Consider the following 19,284-nt stretch of genomic DNA (forward strand, 5'->3'; position numbering starts at 1 on the left):
TATATTGCTAGAAACATGAACTTGAATTACAATCACATTCAATATCTATTGAATGAGTGTTCACCAACATCAGCAACCTTCATAGAAATATAAATCTTTCACTCGTGTAAAATGTTTTTAGTTTTATATCTTTATAAGATCGCTCGATGAGTTAGAAAAGATGGTTGAGATTAACCATAGGAGACAAAAGATATTCACAAGAAAAAAACGAAGAAATAATTTCAACAGTTTATTTTTACTTATCCAATGATCTTATAAAAGTGTAAAACTAATTTTTTTCCCCAAATTATGAGTGAATTCTAACCCATATATACCTATTTCCTTTGTTTCCCCCATCATACATTAATTTACTGTGTCTGCCGGGGTGTTCCTAAGCTGAACTCCAAGCTTGGGCCGTGAAGCTCTACGTTTGACTCCGTTAAGTTTTGTTGACCAAAGTCGCTTTCCTGCATTGTTTAAATGCATTATTTCACTTCAAATGTAAACGAAGGAAGCATTGGTCAGTCGTTTTTAACATGCTGGAGAAACAAGAAAGTATCACCTATGTATTAATTGCTAGGCCCAGGGTAGAAATGCCCAATATTGGTTTGAAAAAATTATGGGTTGAGAAAATTATTTTTTCAAGCAGTGTTAAAGAACATATACACATTAAGACATCTGAACGGCACAGCAATTTTAGGAAGACGCTCAGACAACATAGCGACTTTCCTCAAGCTGCATGCATGACCAAAAGTTAATATCGTCTTGCCAAAGACGTAGAATGATCCCTGTGTCTTTCTGAAATCTCTATCATTTAAGCGTCTTCCGGTGTATCACAACATTCATATTACTTGAAAAAATAATTTTCTCAACACCTTACATGCGGGATTTTTTTTCACCATATTATCTAAACAATTTTGCCCTAGGCCGAGAGATGGCTGATGTTAACCCTAGATAGTCTTCGTAGCGTTGCATGCATGCCTAAGCTGATAAACGAAATATTTTTTTGATTAATCTAATACAATAAAAATTCAGCAGCTTTTTCATGATCTCTTACGTTGAACTGTTTTCCGGATTGAGATGATCGGCTAAACTCGTCTGGATTCCTAGAACTCGAACACCAAACTCCCCGACTGCATGCGCCAAAATTCATAAAATTAATCAATTATTTTCGATCAAACAATGAATTGAGAGAAGTGCAAACCACAAAGTAACCTGTGTTGTCAGGATTCAATCAAAACTAAATCACAGTTTAACCATACATAATCGTAAAAATCAGTTAAACATCACAAGTTGTCCAACATCACAAGTTGTCCACCAACATGTGAACTAACATGTGGTTCCCAGGACCAGAACTCAGGTCAATTCATATATATACATGTATATATATGTGTGTGTGTGGCACTTGAAGAAGTACTTTGAGATGAGATCTATTGTCATCCACATGTATAAAATACTTGTTTGAAATGTTCAAGTAATGAGATTAATTAATGAAGAAAATCTACCCAAGCCATGAATTAATGCTGCTTGCTGGCACTCGGCTCTCTGTGGAGAGTACTGGACCATGACCATCAACAGAAACAAGAGGACACCATACTCGACTGTATAACTCCAAACCCTAAAGTCTAAACATCGACGGATCTAGAAATATTTTTAAAGGTGGGCAGTTATTAAATGAGATCAGTACAAATAAAATTTCAAGGTTAGCACTGTCCGTAAAATAAGTAACTAATCAAAGAAAACTCATATTTAAGGGTAGGCACCATTAGTAAAATAAGTAATTAATCGAAGAAAATTCGGATTTCATGGTGGGCATGTGCCTACCCTCACTAAGCTGTTGCTCCGCCACTGAGTCTAAATTGTCTTTTTCTAAGTATACAAAGGTAAGAACTGACTTCAATGATATAAGAGAATGATATTCTTCCTAGATGTCTGGTTTCAAGCAGTTACGTGACTTACGTCTATAAGGTATGTGTCGCCAACAATTAAGAAAGATTTTAAACTGTATCATTGACTATGAACGCTCAATAAACTAAAGGGATTCCATCAAAGTTATAATAAAATTAAAGACTTTTAAGTAATCGACTCCGAAGCATACTGTAAACTTAGATCAAATGAGTGTAATCGAAATAGAGTCTTTATATGCATAGTTATATTATTTGGTTTTCACATGTGTGGATATTGGTATGTGAATTGATGAATTGCACATTTCGATTCAATTCAAGATTTTGAGTTAGTAACTGCATTACAAAGGTACGTTTAATTATATATTGATATGTTATTTCAATGTTGGATTATATTTGATATATGATCATCTTAGTATTTGTCATAATAATCCAAGTAATTGTCATGTTTTGAAAGTGAAATATGTGCAAAGATTATTTGCACGAAAATTTTTTGTTGGCTATAAGCTGATTGTTATTCGTAAATGGTATTTTTTTTATAATTATATTATGTTGTTTTAAATGCTGAGTTCCAAGTATAATTGGCATGTCATAGGGTCAATAAATGTTTATGTGCGGGTAATTTAGATTTCAATCTTAGCGAGACAAAGAGATGTTGTGATATTTGGACTTTAGTCAGGTAAGATATGTTAGTAATGTAAATACCAAGGTTATTTCTAGGGTATTGGTTACCCTTTATTTAGGTATTGATTGGAGTGGGTCAATGCAAATTGACAATTTTACTCCTCTATCACTCCTATAAAAGGGATAGTCCCTCTACCTAACTGGATATACAAGCAATGGTTTTCGTATTTTCTTCTTGGGAAATTTCTGGTTAGAGAGAGCAGTACAAGTGGGCTCCACTTCCTTACTTCGGGTTTACGAGGTTTGAAAGGATGTATTAACCTTGGGGGCAACATCTATTTCGGGATTACACCAATTCGGACGAAATTGCTCCTAAGGTAGTGGCTTACATACTACGACACAATAAAATCGTTCTATCTCCTTCATTATTTGATTATTATTTGTTAGTCAATGTTAACGGTTTTATCTTGTAGCAGTATTGTTTTCCAACAATTTAGAAGTAATTTTTGTTGTTTAAATATAACTACGCTCAACATAAATTATGTGCTTGAACAATCCTAGGTTACCCGTGTGGGAACCATCCTTTTGTTTGTTTCAAGTCTTTGAACCACACACAATTATGAAGCAAAGATTAATGATGTGGGTCAAACAAGCGAGGTATGACAATTTTGGATACAGCAAATGGTTAGAGATATTGAGGAGTGTGTTAGGATATGTCCCTAATTTCTTGAGATTTTATAACATTTAATTAATTAATTATTTATTTATTTTTGAAAAATTTCCAATAAGAAATATCAAGTATGCATGGATAAGAACGACAACCGTACCTATACAGCTTTTCGTATGTTTGTTGCATGACCATTGACTCCTTATTTTGGCCAATATAGATTGCTCAATGATAATTGAACAAACTGGCATGGTGGCTTTCTTTAATCTCACTTCATGAATTTCTGTTGTTGCTTGATATTATCTTTGGAAAAGCCATGGCACTTGATATATATATATATATATATATATTAATGCTTTAACTCTCAACAATCGTAGTTATCGTGCAAAAAAAAAAAAAGAATTAGCTAATGGTATTCAAGGCCTATGTTAATGGGTGTAGTATGTAAAGGTGGCCATGAACCTCTGGAATTATCGAATTTATCGATTTTTAATGAATTATTTACGGCATAAAATATTTTTTATTGACTTGAATTTGTTAACAGGTTTTGTGGGTCCCAGGGTATAATGGGCTCAGTTCAGACGGACCCAATATATATTAACGGGCATATCATTTTATATTAAATTGTAGGGGAATTACCTACTAGAGATGAAGGTAATTCAATATGTGTTTATGTATGGTTTCTGAACGTTTATCTTTATAAATTAAAATGTCATTATATGTTATAACGTTGTTTTGTGGTAATAATATTTTTGAAGTACATGTTTATAATGATAACAGGGTGATCAGAAATCACATGATGAATAACTTTTTTGGAATCAATTTTCAAAGGTGATGATAAGAAAATTGGAAAACTAGGCAGAGAGGATGAACCAGTCTACTTGGTCAACCTTTAGGGTGCGTTTGGTTCACGGAATGTAAGATTACCAGGGAATAGGATTGCTGGGAATGTTGTATTTTGTGTTTGGGTGGTTTAGCAGGAATGTAAGATTATCGTGTTTGGTTAAAGGAATAAAAGATTATTGAATGTATATTTAACCAAATTGCCCTATTATATATTTTTTTTAACAAGTTGGAAAATATTTATATATTTTCTTTAAAAATTTTAAATTCATAAAATTTATATATATTTTTTTACAAAATTGAAAATATAAAAAGGTTAATGAAAGGATAAAATTTTATTTTAACCCCTGAACTTCATATAAAATTTTAATTATAGACTTTTTTTTTGTAAATCTAAAATAGTTTAAGGATAAATTTGTAATTTAACCTTCGTAGAATTTTTATTATTCAATAACAGAATAAATGATATTTTTGAAAGAAATTTATTTTAAGGGCATTATAGTCCAAAACGCCTGTAATCCAAAAATACCTAAGGAAATGGAGGTAATGACATTCCCGGTAATATACCCAAAAAAACTCAATATTGGTAATGAAAGATTACCGGGAAAGACATTCCCGGCCAACCAAATGGGGGAATGTGGATTCCATTCCCATGGGAATCTCACATTCCCCCAAACAAACACACCCTTAAGGTCATGTTTAGATTCCCCCACCCGCATTCATGTATATCATTGCATGAAATTATTGAGAATAGGTTTTTATGAGACTCTTATAATAAAATGATAAATGATTGGTCGAAAACTTGTGTGATAGAGTGAGACTGCATGTCTAGAATTGGTTCTGAAAAATATTTGGTATTTAAACGTGCCTAGTGTGTCCCTCTCTTTTTCTAGAGACCTACCTGGTGCATTGTTCGTTTCTATACTCACTTTTTGAATCATAAGATATTATGAAAAGTTTACATACTTTGTAACTTAGAGAAAATGTTAAAAAATGAATTTTGATAGTCTTATCAAGATAAGACTTTTGGTCATAGTAATTGAATTGTCAATGGTCTCTTTAGAGTTAATATTTGACTAATATGACATTATTAATTTAGACTCCATAAGGTTAGAGAATATGGGGTAGTTGAAAATAATTATCTACCCAATGAATGATATAAAACATGGGGTGTCTAAAACAAATCTATGATTTCATATTTTGTGTTGTGAAACATATAAATTAATGTATGAGAAAACTCTTTAAATTACATGAATCTAAGAGAATTTTAATTCTCATAATCTGGAAATTATAGATGATATATGTGAAATCATATTAGATATATGTTTATCTAAATAGAGCAACTTTTGTGAAAGCTTGTGAAAAATTGTTTTAGTAGCTCTACTGTGAAGCATGATATAATAAGTCTGACTTAGTCAAGCAAGAGATTGAATGCCTTAGGTATCTATCGAAAATCATTAAATATAGAAAATTATTTATTCTTTAAGTTTTTATGTGACTCATGAGATAACATGTGAATGGTTTAAAGCCAAGTCTAGGATAATAAGAGAAGACATGAGTTCATAAATAAATAGATAGTACACAAGCTGAAGTACGAGAGAATAAAAGAGTATTATATTAATCTCTTAACTTAAGAGTCGAGGGGAATTGGTCTTAAGCCCATTTGATTGATGAATTAATAGATTTATAGCTTAAATTTTGGGTGGTTCTAGTGAGAAGGACTTGATGAATCCAATGGCGTGGAAGAACAAGTTTTACACACTCAATGAATTCATAGCCCAAAATTTGGGTGATCCTAATGAGACGGACTTGACGGATTCGCGAATTTGAGATGTTGAATTTTATGTTATTAATGAGTTCATAGCCCAATATTTGGGTGGTCCTTGTTGAACCAGACTTGATGAATTTATCAAATTGATAGATTGAACTATCATATGTTCTTAATAAGCTCGTATCCCAGGTTTTAAATTGTCCTTGTGAGATAGACTTAATGAATTCATAGAATCATAAAAGTGAGAGGTTGAGCTTTCTAAATGCTCTTAATGATTTTATATCCCTAATTCGGGTGGTCTATATTGAGATACACCTATATAAGTGTGAAGCATTAGCCACATTCTATGAAAGATTTTGGGCGATCTTTCTTAAAGCACTTACTAGCATCCCGAGGTATATTTGGCTAAATCTGTTAATCTATCACGGAACTCACTTGGTGAAGAAGTTAGTCGTGCGTTGTGAGTTTACCCTTATTTTAACAAGTTCCAGATTCGTTCACTTATTAAGAGAAGAATTGTTCATTCCACTATGTATTAGTTCCAGATACGTTCACTAGTACTTAAGCGACTAGCTTTGTTGTTGCTCTTTTCGTATTCAAAATTTTCTACTTATTTGCATTGTGGGGGATTGTTAGCAATGCAAATACTAAGGTTATTTTTAGGGTGTTGGTTACCCTTTATTTAGGCAATGGTTGGAGTGGGTAAATGCAAATTGACAATTTTACCCCTCTACCACTCTTATAAAAGGGATAGTCACTTTCCTTGATTGGATATACAATAGATGGTTTTCGTATTTTCTTCATGGAAAATTTCTGGTCGAACAGAGCAGCACAAGTGGGTTTCACTTCTTTACTTCGAGGGTACGAGGTTTGGAAGATTGTGTTAACTTTGGAGGGGCAACGTCCATTTCGGGATTACACCAATCCGGACAAAATTACTTCTAAGGTAGTGTCTTCCATATCACGACATAGTAAAATCAATCTATCTCCTTCATTATTTGATTATTATTAATTAGTCAATGTTAACGGTTTTATCTTGCAGCAGTATTGTTTTCCAAAAAGACCGAGCAATGATTGTTGTGTATTGTATCGTTTTGATACTTGACGACAAGATGAAATCTGAATATTCGTAGGACACTAATATACTACCAAACTAAATCTAATAAAAATTGATAAATTAAAAATATTTTCTGCCAGTATCTTATCATGTAAGACATGTAAGAATATTTTTTATAATTATGTAATCTGATTACTTTGTTGTTAGATACTTATTAACATTTCATTTATGGACTTGTGTGATTTTATGTGTCTTGACTATTTCACTGTGCTTTCGAGTTTAGTATGTTGTTTTAATACCTTTGTAAGAATTTATTTTGAGAATTTAATAGAAAAAGATTGCATTTAGGAGTTTTAAAGTCGATTTTTAAGTGTATTGATCTTTGGTTCCATTTGTAGTTTGTATGACTTTAATGTTGTTATAATGTTTGAATTTCCAGAATAATGTCATGTAATGTATTGATCTTTGGTTCCATTTGTAGTTTGTATGACTTTAATGTTGTTATAATGTTTGGTGGTTTTTTTAATGTTATAATATATAAAATATAAACTTAATTATGATAAAATTATTAAAAATATTTTTATTAAAAATAAGTAAATTTATAATGATTGTGCATGTTATATGAAAACATATCAAATTTAAAGTAATTTTTATCTAAAATATTAACATGATGATATATAAAAATTTTAAACTAAAGAATAAATTACTACTCATGTAATTATATCTCGGTAGAAATTATAATTTTATAAGTTATAAAATAAATATATCATAAGATAATAAAATGGAAGTTAAAACTATATTTTTGACTCCAAAGTTATTTTTAAACGTAAAAATTATAATTTTTACGTTTAGGTTAGGCATAATACCAAAATTATTCAATGCTTACTAAAATTGTCATTTTAATTTATATTCTTTTCTTGAAGTATTTTAGCTCTAACATTTTATTTTAAGATAAAAAAAAGACCCTTGACACTTGATCAAATAATCACTTTGATCCGTATTTTTTATGGAGTATTTTGGCTCTTAACATTTCAATTTAAGATAAAAATGCCCTTATTTTAGAGTGTTAATCATTTGTTAACTAACAGTTTTCATCTATAAAGTGATCATTTTGCTTCAAAAATAAAACATTGGAGACCAAAATGCTCTAGGAAAAGAATGGAGGCCAAAATATTTATTTAGTCAAACATTAAGAACCTTTTTGATATTATACCTTTAGGTTGAGAGTGTTTTTTAAACATATATTTTTAGAACAATTGTTTATTTAATATACAAGTAACCCTTTACGTAAATCTTGAAAGTAAGTGTGATTTAATAATTATAGGAGATGATAACTCATCAAGTGATCTTAATGGTTAAAGGGAATGTTTTTTTGTGATTTTAGGTTTAAATTATTGTATGTGCAATAAAAAACAATTTTAAATAAATAATATCTTATAATCACGCCAAACTATTAAAAACTAATAATTAAGAGATAAGAAAAAATGGGTTTTTTTAAATCAATAATCATTTTTTATTATTTTATTAGAAAAATGATTTCCAGCCAGCATTATTTGGAAAATGACCCTCAAATGGTCCTATCTTGTATTTTGCAGAAAGCGAGACCTTGTGTTCTGCAGAAAATGAATTCCTTGTATTTCTCGTGCCTAAGTTCTTCTACATGGAGGGATCTCACGTTCTACATCAGACCTTGCGTTATAAAAAAGTGAGATATTTTTACGCGGGACATTTAAGCTATTTTTTCAAATAATTCTGATGGAGGGTCATTTTTAATAAATTAATAAAAAAAGGTTTTTCAAATAAAATACCCAGGAAAAATAGTAGTGCTACGTGTAGGTTGGACTGAGTACCTAAGCTAGGGTAGCTCCGACTTTCGCTGTTTCTGTGTAATTTCTGCATTCAATTCACAGCCATCTTTAATTTTCTTCTCACCCCACCAACTCATACTGAAGCTAGAGATGCTCAAATTAATTAAAGGAAAAAAGAGGCCTATTTTAATGGTGGCAAAGATCATCTTCATCACTCATGTTGAAGAAAGTAAGCATAAAAATATAAAAGGATCGATTAAAGGTTAATAAAAGCAAAAGCTGGCCTCAAGCACCGCTTTCTACCTTCTTTATTGATTATGTTATCACATTTTAAAAGAAAAGAAAAAGAAATTTGGGAACGTTGAGTAGTTTCTTTGATGATGATGTATATTTATATATGGCATTATCCGCTTACATAATGTATTTTTTTTATTTTACACAGATTTAAGATATATAATAATATATGTGAAAAAATTTAATTTATTAACAATACACACACAAACACTCGAATAAAAATTTGATAAAGAGACATTCTCTTTATCATTGAGATTACTCAATAAGTTTCACAATCTAATTATAGGTTTAAAAATATTAAAATCCACAATCTTATATAAAATTAAGGCATAATCCTTCTATTACTAAATCAAAGGTTATGACATACTTATTTTTAATAGAAGCAGCTAGTATCATTAAAAAATTGAAAATATTTGAAATTACTATAAGAGTTTAGAACTAGCATCGTAAATTAAATACATAATTTAGACTTTTCCTATAACATTGAAACTAGTCACTTTAGATCATATAATTATCAGATATGGAAAAGGTTAAAACCCCAATCAGAAGACTAAAATAGATACGAATAAATTTGATTGCATCGGCAAACGAACCACAAAAGAAAATTAAGCTATTAAAAGATTATCGAGAACTGCATATCAGAGCCGAGCGTCGTGAGAAACTATCCACAAACGCAAAATCACACATCCAAATTCAATCCAAATGTCCATAGCAGGGAAGATCAACAAGATTTCGAATAAGAGACTCAACTTAATCGGTCGTAGTGTCGTCAAATCCAACCGTGAGAAAATATAAGTAAAAGACCAGACAAACGACCGGAAAAAAATTCAAAAAACGTGCCACAAAGGCAGATATAAACGTGCAACACATGCAGAATTATTTTGATTAAAAAAGAAAAAAAAGAAAAGAAAACTGGCAGTCGGCAACAAACATCAAAGTCGGAGTCGCCGTTGACTAAAGAAAATCAAAGAAGAAAAAATTGATTTGATCTATAAAAAACAAAACAAAAAACAAAACAAACTCAAAAAAAAAAAGGAAGACAAAGGAGAGAGAGAGCGACTAATGAAAGGGTGAGCAAGATTATCACATACTTAAGTATGTTCAAATTCTGGTACAAAAAAATGAAAAAAAAACCTAGTTTTTTTTTCATTGGTGTGATGTTTATCTCTTTTTTTCGTCTTTGTTGATCGACGGCGACACCAAATTTAATGTTAGTTGTCGACCGTTGGTATTTTTTTATATCGTATCTTTATTTTCTTTGTTTTTTTATTCTCAATAAGTCTGCCAATGTTGCACGTTTTCATATGCTTTTATGGCACGTTTTCTTATGCTTTTTGGCATGTTTTTCGATTCTTTGGTTATATTTTCATTTATCTTTTTTCTAAAAGTTGATTTGATATCGCCACGACTGATCAAAATGACGTTTATCTGATATATTGTGATCTTCTTTGCTTTGAACCCTCGGTTTTGATTGGGATACCCGATTTGTGTTCGTGGATAGTTTTTCACGTCACTCGAGTCTGATTTGCAGTTTGTCAGAGATCTTTCAATAGTTTGATCCATTTTATGGTTCGTTTGCCGATGCGATCAGATATGTTTGTATATATTTTTGTTCAAGTTTCTTGGTTAGATTTAATATTTCCTTGTATGGTCCATATGTGATCTTAAGTTGCTAGTTTTGTTTCAATGATTATAGGAAATTTTCTTAATTATGTGTTTAATTTACGATTTTGATAGTAAATTTTTATTATAATTTGGTATATTTCCTATTTTGAATAAAATTAGTTTCTTCTTTAAAAAAAAAGTATGTTCAAATTCTTCACCTTCCAAATATTAGAGCAATAATAATTTCAATAGAATCAACCTCCTATCTCTACATTTAATGTACAATTAACTTCCAATGAATTATGCAATGTTATATGTTAAATTTTTTGGATTAATTTATATTATGTATAATTTTTTTGAAAAGGTCTATATCTAAATTCACACGTACGTAAAGACTATGTTATTCGAATATGAATCATTAAGAGAGAATAAAATTCTCTTAATCACATGGACCACCGTGAGGGTTCAAGTATAAAACTTTCTTATATGTGCTAATTAGCTAAATCTAGTCATGCATCATAAGACAAAAAAACCTAGAGAAAAAAAGAAGAAGCAAATGTCGCATATCTATATATTTAAAGCAAAGAATCAGTAAAAAAGAAAATAAATATAACACTGGAGAGACTTACCTAGAGGAGTTGTCACTCATTGAATTTCTGGAAACAGGCAAACAATCTTCTTCTGCACACCCATCTGCCACAAGTCATTTTGTCTATTTACTATTTTAACAAAGAAATTAAGCCATTTACTAGTTAGATTTCTCAAATAAAACTAATTAATGGGATCATACATATTTTTCAAGCGTAAATAAGAATGCATGCTAGAAATGTTTTAAGTTTTGATAAAGTAGATGCGAATCACCAGAGGAAATTGCAGGTTTGTCAGTGCTCTTAACAGTTCTATACATCTGCAGAGAAAAAACAAAGATAAAAGATAATGAAAGACGAGAGAGAGAATGAAATATTTGATTAATTAACTAATATTGGGATAGAAATAACATCCCCCACTCAATAGTATATAGTTCTGGGTTTTTAATGGATTGTTTAATAAACACGAGGTTGATGTTTGGTGAGCTCAGTAATTGCTTTACATTATTGAGAAATGATGCCTACTTTTCTCTCTCGCACACTTCAACTTCAACTTCAACTTCTTCCTTAAAAAGTTGAAGTTTCCGTATCACAAGAATACACACTCTTTACTGTTCATTCATTCATTGCTCTCATCGGCTTTTGTGCCTCGGGAGATGTAAAAATCGACTCTTCGAAAAAATCGAATTTTTTAGGGCATATGTTTCATAAAGAGGCGGGGGGTGAGGGTTTGAAGTTTCAGATCGGTTTACCTGTAAATGGCTTTTAACATGGGCGAGGGTTAGATCTTTGACATCCATAAGCTCCAACACAGACTTGGGAGTTGCTCCTATATCAAGTACATAACCTCATCAAAATTAGTCCCCCAAAAGCTAAAAACTAAAACTTTAGTACATCTGGTTTGCTTGAATTACTTTCATGGCCGCCAAGAAGCTCCACAGCATGAACAAACCGAGCATGGAGAGAGCTGGTCCAACGCATCCTGGGTGCCCTTGTGCTCCTTCTGCTTTGTAATTTAGGTATAAATCTCGAACTCTCCATTGACAAGACATATTGGCTGTACTGCTGATGAAACTGAGGCCTTGCTCTCTCCGGTGAAACCCCATTAAACCTAGGGTTACAGTAAACGGGGATCCCCTTGATGGGTTTCAGTCCAGAAACATCAAGCCATGAAATCCCATGGTTTATATTACTCATCTGACCCCATTTGGGAACATTTACGTGCCTCGTTTGATCTTCATAAGTACTTGCACCAGCTGCTAAGGAAAGCTGAGTGTCTGCTTCAAAGGAAGGAGTACTGTTGGGGGGGCTAATATGCAGTGAGAGATCAGGGATCCGATTCAAACACTGTTCATTCAGATCCCTTTTATTGTTCATTTTAAGGGTTTCAATAACTGTTCACTGAGATCCAACTAAACCAGAAAAACAAAAGAAAGAACTCGGGGTGTTCTCTTTTCTTTTTGGGGGGGGGGGTGGTTTCTGGTGTTGTTTAAGGAACAAACATCCTGAGAGAGAGATGTGTGAGGTGTTGCAATGATGATAGAATAATTAGGTTAAAAGGATTGGGCATGAATATTGGGGGACGGATGAGACTGCGTTTATTTTGGCTTGCTTCTACTTCATCCTCGAAAGTATATATAAGAAAATGACACTTCAACAAAGCCTCTCTGTATCTGTCTCTCTCTCTCCTTTTTTCTGGTCAATAACAGCATCTTGCTCAATTCCCTCCGTGGTAAATCTTCAGTAACCTTCAATGGCGATACCATGATGTCATATCTTATCTAGTTTAATTTATGGAAATTCGTAATTGTTTATAATACTTTTTTAATGACTTGTTAGTATATTGTTCACATGTTTGTACACTTGATAGATATCAGATATAATGAAAAAAAGCAAAATAAGAAAAGAAGAGATTATTAAGAATTTTAATCAATATTTATATATATAAAATTTCTTTGATAGACAAAACCCTAATAATAAACATAAATTAAAAAATTAAGATTTTATTTTATTTTTTTATAAAATTTATAATATTTTTTAAAAAAACATATAAAAAATAAAATTAAAAAATCAAAAGTTTATAATAGTTATAATTTAAGATTACAACTAAATTTAAAATAATTTAAGATTAAAATAAATAATTGAAAATTTATATAATTTAAAAATAAATTTAAAAATATAAAAAATAAAATTATAAGATTACAACAAAATTTAAAATAATTTTTATTTTATTTTTTTTAAATTTATAATATTTTTTAAAAAACATATAAAAAATAAAATTAAAAAATCAAAAGTTTATACATAAAATTTAAGATTACAAAATTTAAAAATTAAATAAATAATTGAAAATTTATATAATTTAAAAATAAATTTAAAAATATAAAAAATAAAATTATAAGATTACAACAAAATTTAAAATAATTTAAAATTAAAATAAATAATTTAAATGTTAAGTTGAAATAATTTGAAAAAAATAGATTTAGAATGTTAGGGTAAAATAATTTTCAAATTAGAAATAAAAAAACTAATGTAAAAAAAATAATAATAAAATAAAAATGAAAAATTGGGTTAGCGGGTCGGCGGGTATCCGATTAAGACTAATTTTGTGATCTGGATTCGACCCAGAAACCCAAAAATAATAACGAGTCGGATACTTGACCCGCAAAATCGAATATTTACCTCTAAAATATTCGATACTTTTATACTGAGTTAATAAGTTAACAAGTCGAATAATTTAGATCGAATATTTTTCAACACCCCTAATCAAATACCATAACTCTAGTTTTTGTGTGTCAAATTATTGTGGTTTAAATAGAAATGATGATTACAATATTAAATTTTTTTCATAACGATAAATGTGAACTCACATGTCAAATGTCAATCCACATGTATTTCACTATTGACGCGGCACTGATAATTTTGAAATATTAAAATATATTTTTAAAATTAAATAGTGTATATGGTAAAACCAGTATCAAATCAACAATATAATATCATATCAAGAATAAAGTACACATGAATTGTAATAAAGACTTACATATAAAGTTGTATAAATATTAACAACTTAGCAATCAATCTTTTTTAAAAATACATATATAAAAAATTTGAAAATCAAATTTAACTAAAAGGAGAGAGGTTCAATTCGCTTTCTAAAAATACTTAAAACCCTCTTATCTCATTATATAAGGAAGTCAAATACCCTTAATGTGGGAGGTTAAATCCCATCATTATGAGCTTGAATACCTAGCTAGATTAATAAACTCTTTGTACCCTTGCATTTATTTCTTTTGCTACAAGGTATCTAATCCTATGCGTTTATATAATTGGTCTGAAGTATTCTTTTCATCAAATGTGCACTGCAATTTGTGAAAACAAATTCTCAATGGACCCTTTAAAATCAAGGGTAAAATACACAAATGGTCCATCAGCTATAGAAAACTGTTTTGTTGAGTCTTCAACTATTAAAATTATAAAATTATCCCCCAACTACAAGATGTTACTTTGTTGAGTTCCTTGAGTGTCAACAATTACAAAATGGTAACCTGACTATTCATTATGTTCCAAATTTGTCATTTTTCGTTAAAAAATAACGACAGTCTAAGCTGAATGTTAATCTATTATCTAAGATACGATAGTCATTTGAGATTTTAGGACCAGATTTTATCATATATCAGATAACATATTAACATTCAACTCAGTCTATTGTCAAATTTTTAGCGGAAATTGTCTAATTCATAACATAATGAATAGTTAAGTGACAATTTTGTAATATTTAATAGTCGGAGACTCAACAAAGCAACATCTTATAATTAAAGGATCATTTTGTAACTTTTGATAATCAGCGGACTCAACAAAACAACAACTTATAATCAATTGGCCATTTGTATGTTTTTCGCTAAAATTTAAAAAAACGCATACATTAATGAATGAATTAAATGTTAATTAGGTATTTTGTTTAAAATACCCACTTAAGAAGGGTAACAGAGTATTTATTGGGATCTAAACCTACGTATTTATAATCTATGTACCAAACTAATACATGAGAAAAAATCGGGATATGATAACGTGTGGCAGTCTTAATATATAATTAAAAAATATGTTATTGATTTTGTTATTATTTAAATAATAAAACTGGTATAAAATTATCAGAAATATTATTATTTATATCGATTTTGTTTTAGATAATTTTTTATTTAAATAATAATAAAATTATTAACATTTTTTTAGCAGAGCCGTTCGGAAATTACAGAAAAAGGAAATATAAAATGTAAGATACATAAAGAAGATGATTGTTTGGCATAAAAATGGTAAAAGAACAGTATATGGCTGCAGCGATTTGAATTAAATTGAAATGGGTGACTGTAATTGTCAGGAGATGTTGATATTAAATTGATGGACCCATTGTGTGGAATCAAAGTGTGTGAGGGAGGGAGGGCCTCACTCACGTTGCGTTACAATATAAATATTATTACTTTCATTATACCATAAAATAGTAGTAGAAGAGCAAATAAATGTAGTATTTAGATAATTTTTTGTGAATCGTTTGTATGAGGATGTGTATTAAAATTTGATTTTTTTTAAATTATAAGTTTTTATTTATTATACTCATCTTGAAATCGTTTTATCTCAATTTATAAAATGCTTTTCTGATTATACGTATGACGTTACACACCGTATAAATGTGAGATGGCTAAAGTGTAGGCTACTACTAGGGTTTTGTATGACAAAAAAGTACCTCTAAAATTCATGGGAAAATTTTATAGAATGACAATAAGGCCAGCGTTGTTGTATGGATCAAAATGTTGGGCAATCAATAAGGATCACTTAAGGAGGATGGAGGCCGCATAAATGAGAATGCTTCGATGAGCATGTGGTAGGACTCTGTGGGACATGATATCAAACTCTGTTATTAGGATATCCTTGGCGGTGGTGCATGTATCCAAAAAATTGAGGGAGGAAAGACTACGTTGGTTTGGGCATGTCTTTAGGCGACAAACGTCGGATGCAGTCAAGAGGGTAGAGTCGATTTCAGTAGACGGTGCCATAAGGAGAGGACGACCAAGGAGGAAGTGGGTAGATTGCTTGAGATATGATTTGAATGATTTATCCCTTATCGAGGACATGACCTCTTATAGGAAAGTATGAAGACTTAAGACTAGGGTAGCCGAGTAGTGTGGGTCAACAGCCATAGGATGTAGCATCTTTGTCTTCTTTTTAATTGCCTTTGTTGTAATTTTCACGACCTCTATTTTTTATACGTTTTCTATCATTAGAATTTATTAAAGTTATAACTAAGGTAAAGAAGTAGTGTTGTCTTAATTTAGGTTTTAATCCATTTTAATTTTATTCCTTCTCGTAACTTACTAACGCTGACATACGTGTATGTTTATCTTTATGTTTCATCTTTTTAAATTAATCAATGACGTACGTTTTCTGTCTATATGATACAATAATTATAAATTTATAACGAATAGAAAGTAGAAATAAGAAAAGAGAAATATTTGTGGTACAAAAAAAAAGTCCATTAATCTGATCTGATAGGTCTCTGTGCCCTAATCTGAAATGGGGGTTTGTTTGGGATTTGTGCCCTCTTCTTTGACTTTTTGTTTAGGTCCTTTTCTACTCTCATTTCGATGCTAGCTCAGATGAGTCAGGCCTTTTGGTACTCGGATATTATGTCCTTCAACTCTGCTCACTCACCTTTCACATCACCTCTACTACTACTCAGAATACATCTACACAGTGTCATTTACATTTTCGTTTGTCATCGAATACGCGTTTAATATTTAAAATATTAATTTTAATTTGCTTTAGTATTTAAATTTAAATTTTTATTAAATTATACCTAATGTTTAGTTTTTGCTTCATTTTAGTATCTCGGCGTTAAAAACTTAAAGGATGATATAAATTGGCATAGCTCGGACGAGTTGACCACTTCGAACGGTGGACCATGAGAGAATGACGAATTGACCAACATAGTCCAATTGCAGGCCCATCAGACAGTGGACCATTAAGATCGAAGGATGAAGAAATATAAGAATCTATCATCTAATTGATGAAATTGAGGTGGGTTTTAATAAAATGAAAGTCGAAATCGATCTAAAAAGGTTTAGACTGGATAATTTGAGATTCATCGACTGATGAACACTATTGGAAAGTTTGGGATACAAAAGATTTGTCAAATTTTTTTTTGTTGAGTGTCGAAATTTTAACAAACAAAGATTAGTTTCGATTTTTATTAAAAAAAACACAATCATTTATCAATTTCTTGAGAAAAAAAAAATTAGAGCATATTGTACAAGTTCAAATTTGCTCCTGCATGACAGGCTATTCATTAGTGAAGCTTGGGCCAAAACAGTTTGTAGTGTGGACCTTCGAATTGAATGGGCCGCTCTGTCCTTTGATCGTATGTAGAATTTTAAAGTCTCATTCGAAATTATTGATTAAATTAGTTGCATGTCTTAATAAAATCTCAAATTAATCAAAAATATCATTACTTTAAATGATAATTAATAAATATTTAATTTTATAATTATTGAAGCTTAAAAACAACTCTAAGATTCTTTAAAAGAAAATAAATTTAATTTATTGATTGAGTTTAACTAAATCAATATCATTGTTGGTGAACGTAAAAAAATATAAAATAATTTTATTTAAACATTTAATAATTATTCAATTTAAAACCGAAGGAATCCAAATAATTTAAAGTTGTATAATAAATGATTGTTTAATTAGAGAGACGGTTTTGGATGAAAAGTTACGTGTTGGGATGATATTAATGCAATTTTTTTAATTAATTTAGGGTAACTTTAAGGAAGTATCTGTTAAAAGATAACCCTTAACCGTTTGATATTGAATGCTCACATATTTGGCATTCCTGATGTTCTAACTCAAGACCTCAAGGAACAATAGCAATTTCTTTACCACCAAGATCACTTGGTTTGTGCCTCAACTTATCATGTACCAGTCATAGCAAATTATGTGTGTAACTAGATATTAAAAAAATGGAGTATGATACATATTTTCTCTGGCGTACGTTAGCAAGTCTCATGGGTTCTAAGATTTTCAATCGTGCTCTTGGATTTCTTGTTGTTTTTCTTTGCTTTTGTTCTTGATTGGGTTTTCTTCATGGTGGATTTGGTTGCTGTTGGCCACGATTGAGATGCTCGGGGTATGGTGACCTTGATTTGTTAAAATTTTCTCCATTGCATGAAGTTGAGGGGGTGATTCTAAGCTTGCTACTACTGCTACTACTACTACAGGTGAAGCTCATGCTTCAGGTAAGGACTATAAATCTCTGTTCTTAAATCAATCTTTGAGTTATTTCCCTCCTGTAAAACGTGATGGAAAATTATTTGTTAAGCCCCCTAAGGGAGTATTAGATGAGGGAGTGAAGTAGTGGAATAATGCTCTTTTGGGTAATTTTCTGGGTATATCTGAAACTTTGGGAATTTTTCATGAGACTGCTAATAAATTGTGGGGGAGTGAATGGTCGGTTGAGATTTAATTTTTGGCTCATAGTTTTTACATTCTGAATTTCCCCTATCGTCGTGTTCGGGACTCAGTTTTAGAATCTGGTCCCTGTCATATTCAACAGAAAATGATCATCCTAAGGAAATGGTTGTCGGGAATGTTAATGGAGGTTTTTAATCTTGATTCGACCTCTGTTTGGGTAAACTTTGGAATGTGCCATTGGAGTTGTTTTCACAGGAAGGTCTTGGATATATTGCTAGTGCTATTGGTAAACCTCTGTATGTTGATCGTGCTATTGCTTAGAAGCAGCAACTTGAATTTGCTAAGATATGTGTTATTGTGAATGTTGATTTTGTTTTTCTTGCTTCAGTAGGGTTGAGCTTGGTGAGGGTAGCAATGTTGATGTCGGGGTGGAATTAGTTTGGGAGTCTCCAAGGTGTGACAAGTGTCATATCTTTGGTCACACGAGTGAATCATGTTCTAAGAAGAAAATGGAAAATCTGGTTGAGAGGAATGTTGTTAAAGGTAAGCAGACTATGGAAGAGGTCTTGTTTGTTATGGATTCTATAGATGTGCCTGTTCTGGAGGTTGGTTCGAGTAGCAATGTTACTCCTGTCATTGTTCATGTGCATGATATTATTTTGGGAGTTATAGCTAAGACTATTACGACTA

The 19,284-nt window shown here is 30.8% G+C and overlaps 1 protein-coding gene across 1 annotated transcript; it reads right to left on the reverse strand.

Annotated features, from left to right (window-relative positions):
- Window positions 1–250: 250 nt before the first annotated feature.
- Window positions 251–12,516, reverse strand: LOC120135582 (transcription repressor KAN1-like). The gene is made up of 6 exons (XM_039151845.1): window positions 12,054–12,516; window positions 11,892–11,968; window positions 11,414–11,459; window positions 11,182–11,245; window positions 1,037–1,112; window positions 251–446 (listed from the first exon to the last, which is right to left on the reverse strand). The coding sequence occupies exons 1-6, from the start codon at window positions 12,514–12,516 to the stop codon at window positions 348–350; spliced, it is 825 nt and encodes a 274-aa protein (XP_039007776.1). The 3' UTR covers window positions 251–347.
- Between the last annotated feature and the right edge of the window lie 6,768 nt (window positions 12,517–19,284).

Source organism: Hibiscus syriacus, unplaced genomic scaffold (genome assembly GCF_006381635.1).
Source record: "Hibiscus syriacus cultivar Baekdansim isolate YM2019G1 unplaced genomic scaffold, ASM638163v2 tig00110610_pilon, whole genome shotgun sequence".
Lineage (NCBI taxonomy): Eukaryota > Viridiplantae > Streptophyta > Magnoliopsida > Malvales > Malvaceae > Hibiscus > Hibiscus syriacus.

Bases quoted from the DNA above. Each gene is read 5' to 3' on its own strand.
- LOC120135582 (XM_039151845.1), bottom strand. From the start codon at position 12,516: ATGAACAATAAAAGGGATCTGAATGAACAGTGTTTGAATCGGATCCCT. The intron at 11,969-12,053 runs GTAATTCAAGCA...TACTTGATATAG, and splicing joins GCTTCTTGGCGGCCATGAAA to GAGCAACTCCCAAGTCTGTG. The intron at 11,246-11,413 runs GTGATTCGCATC...GACTTGTGGCAG, and splicing joins CAAACCTGCAATTTCCTCTG to ATGGGTGTGCAGAAGAAGAT.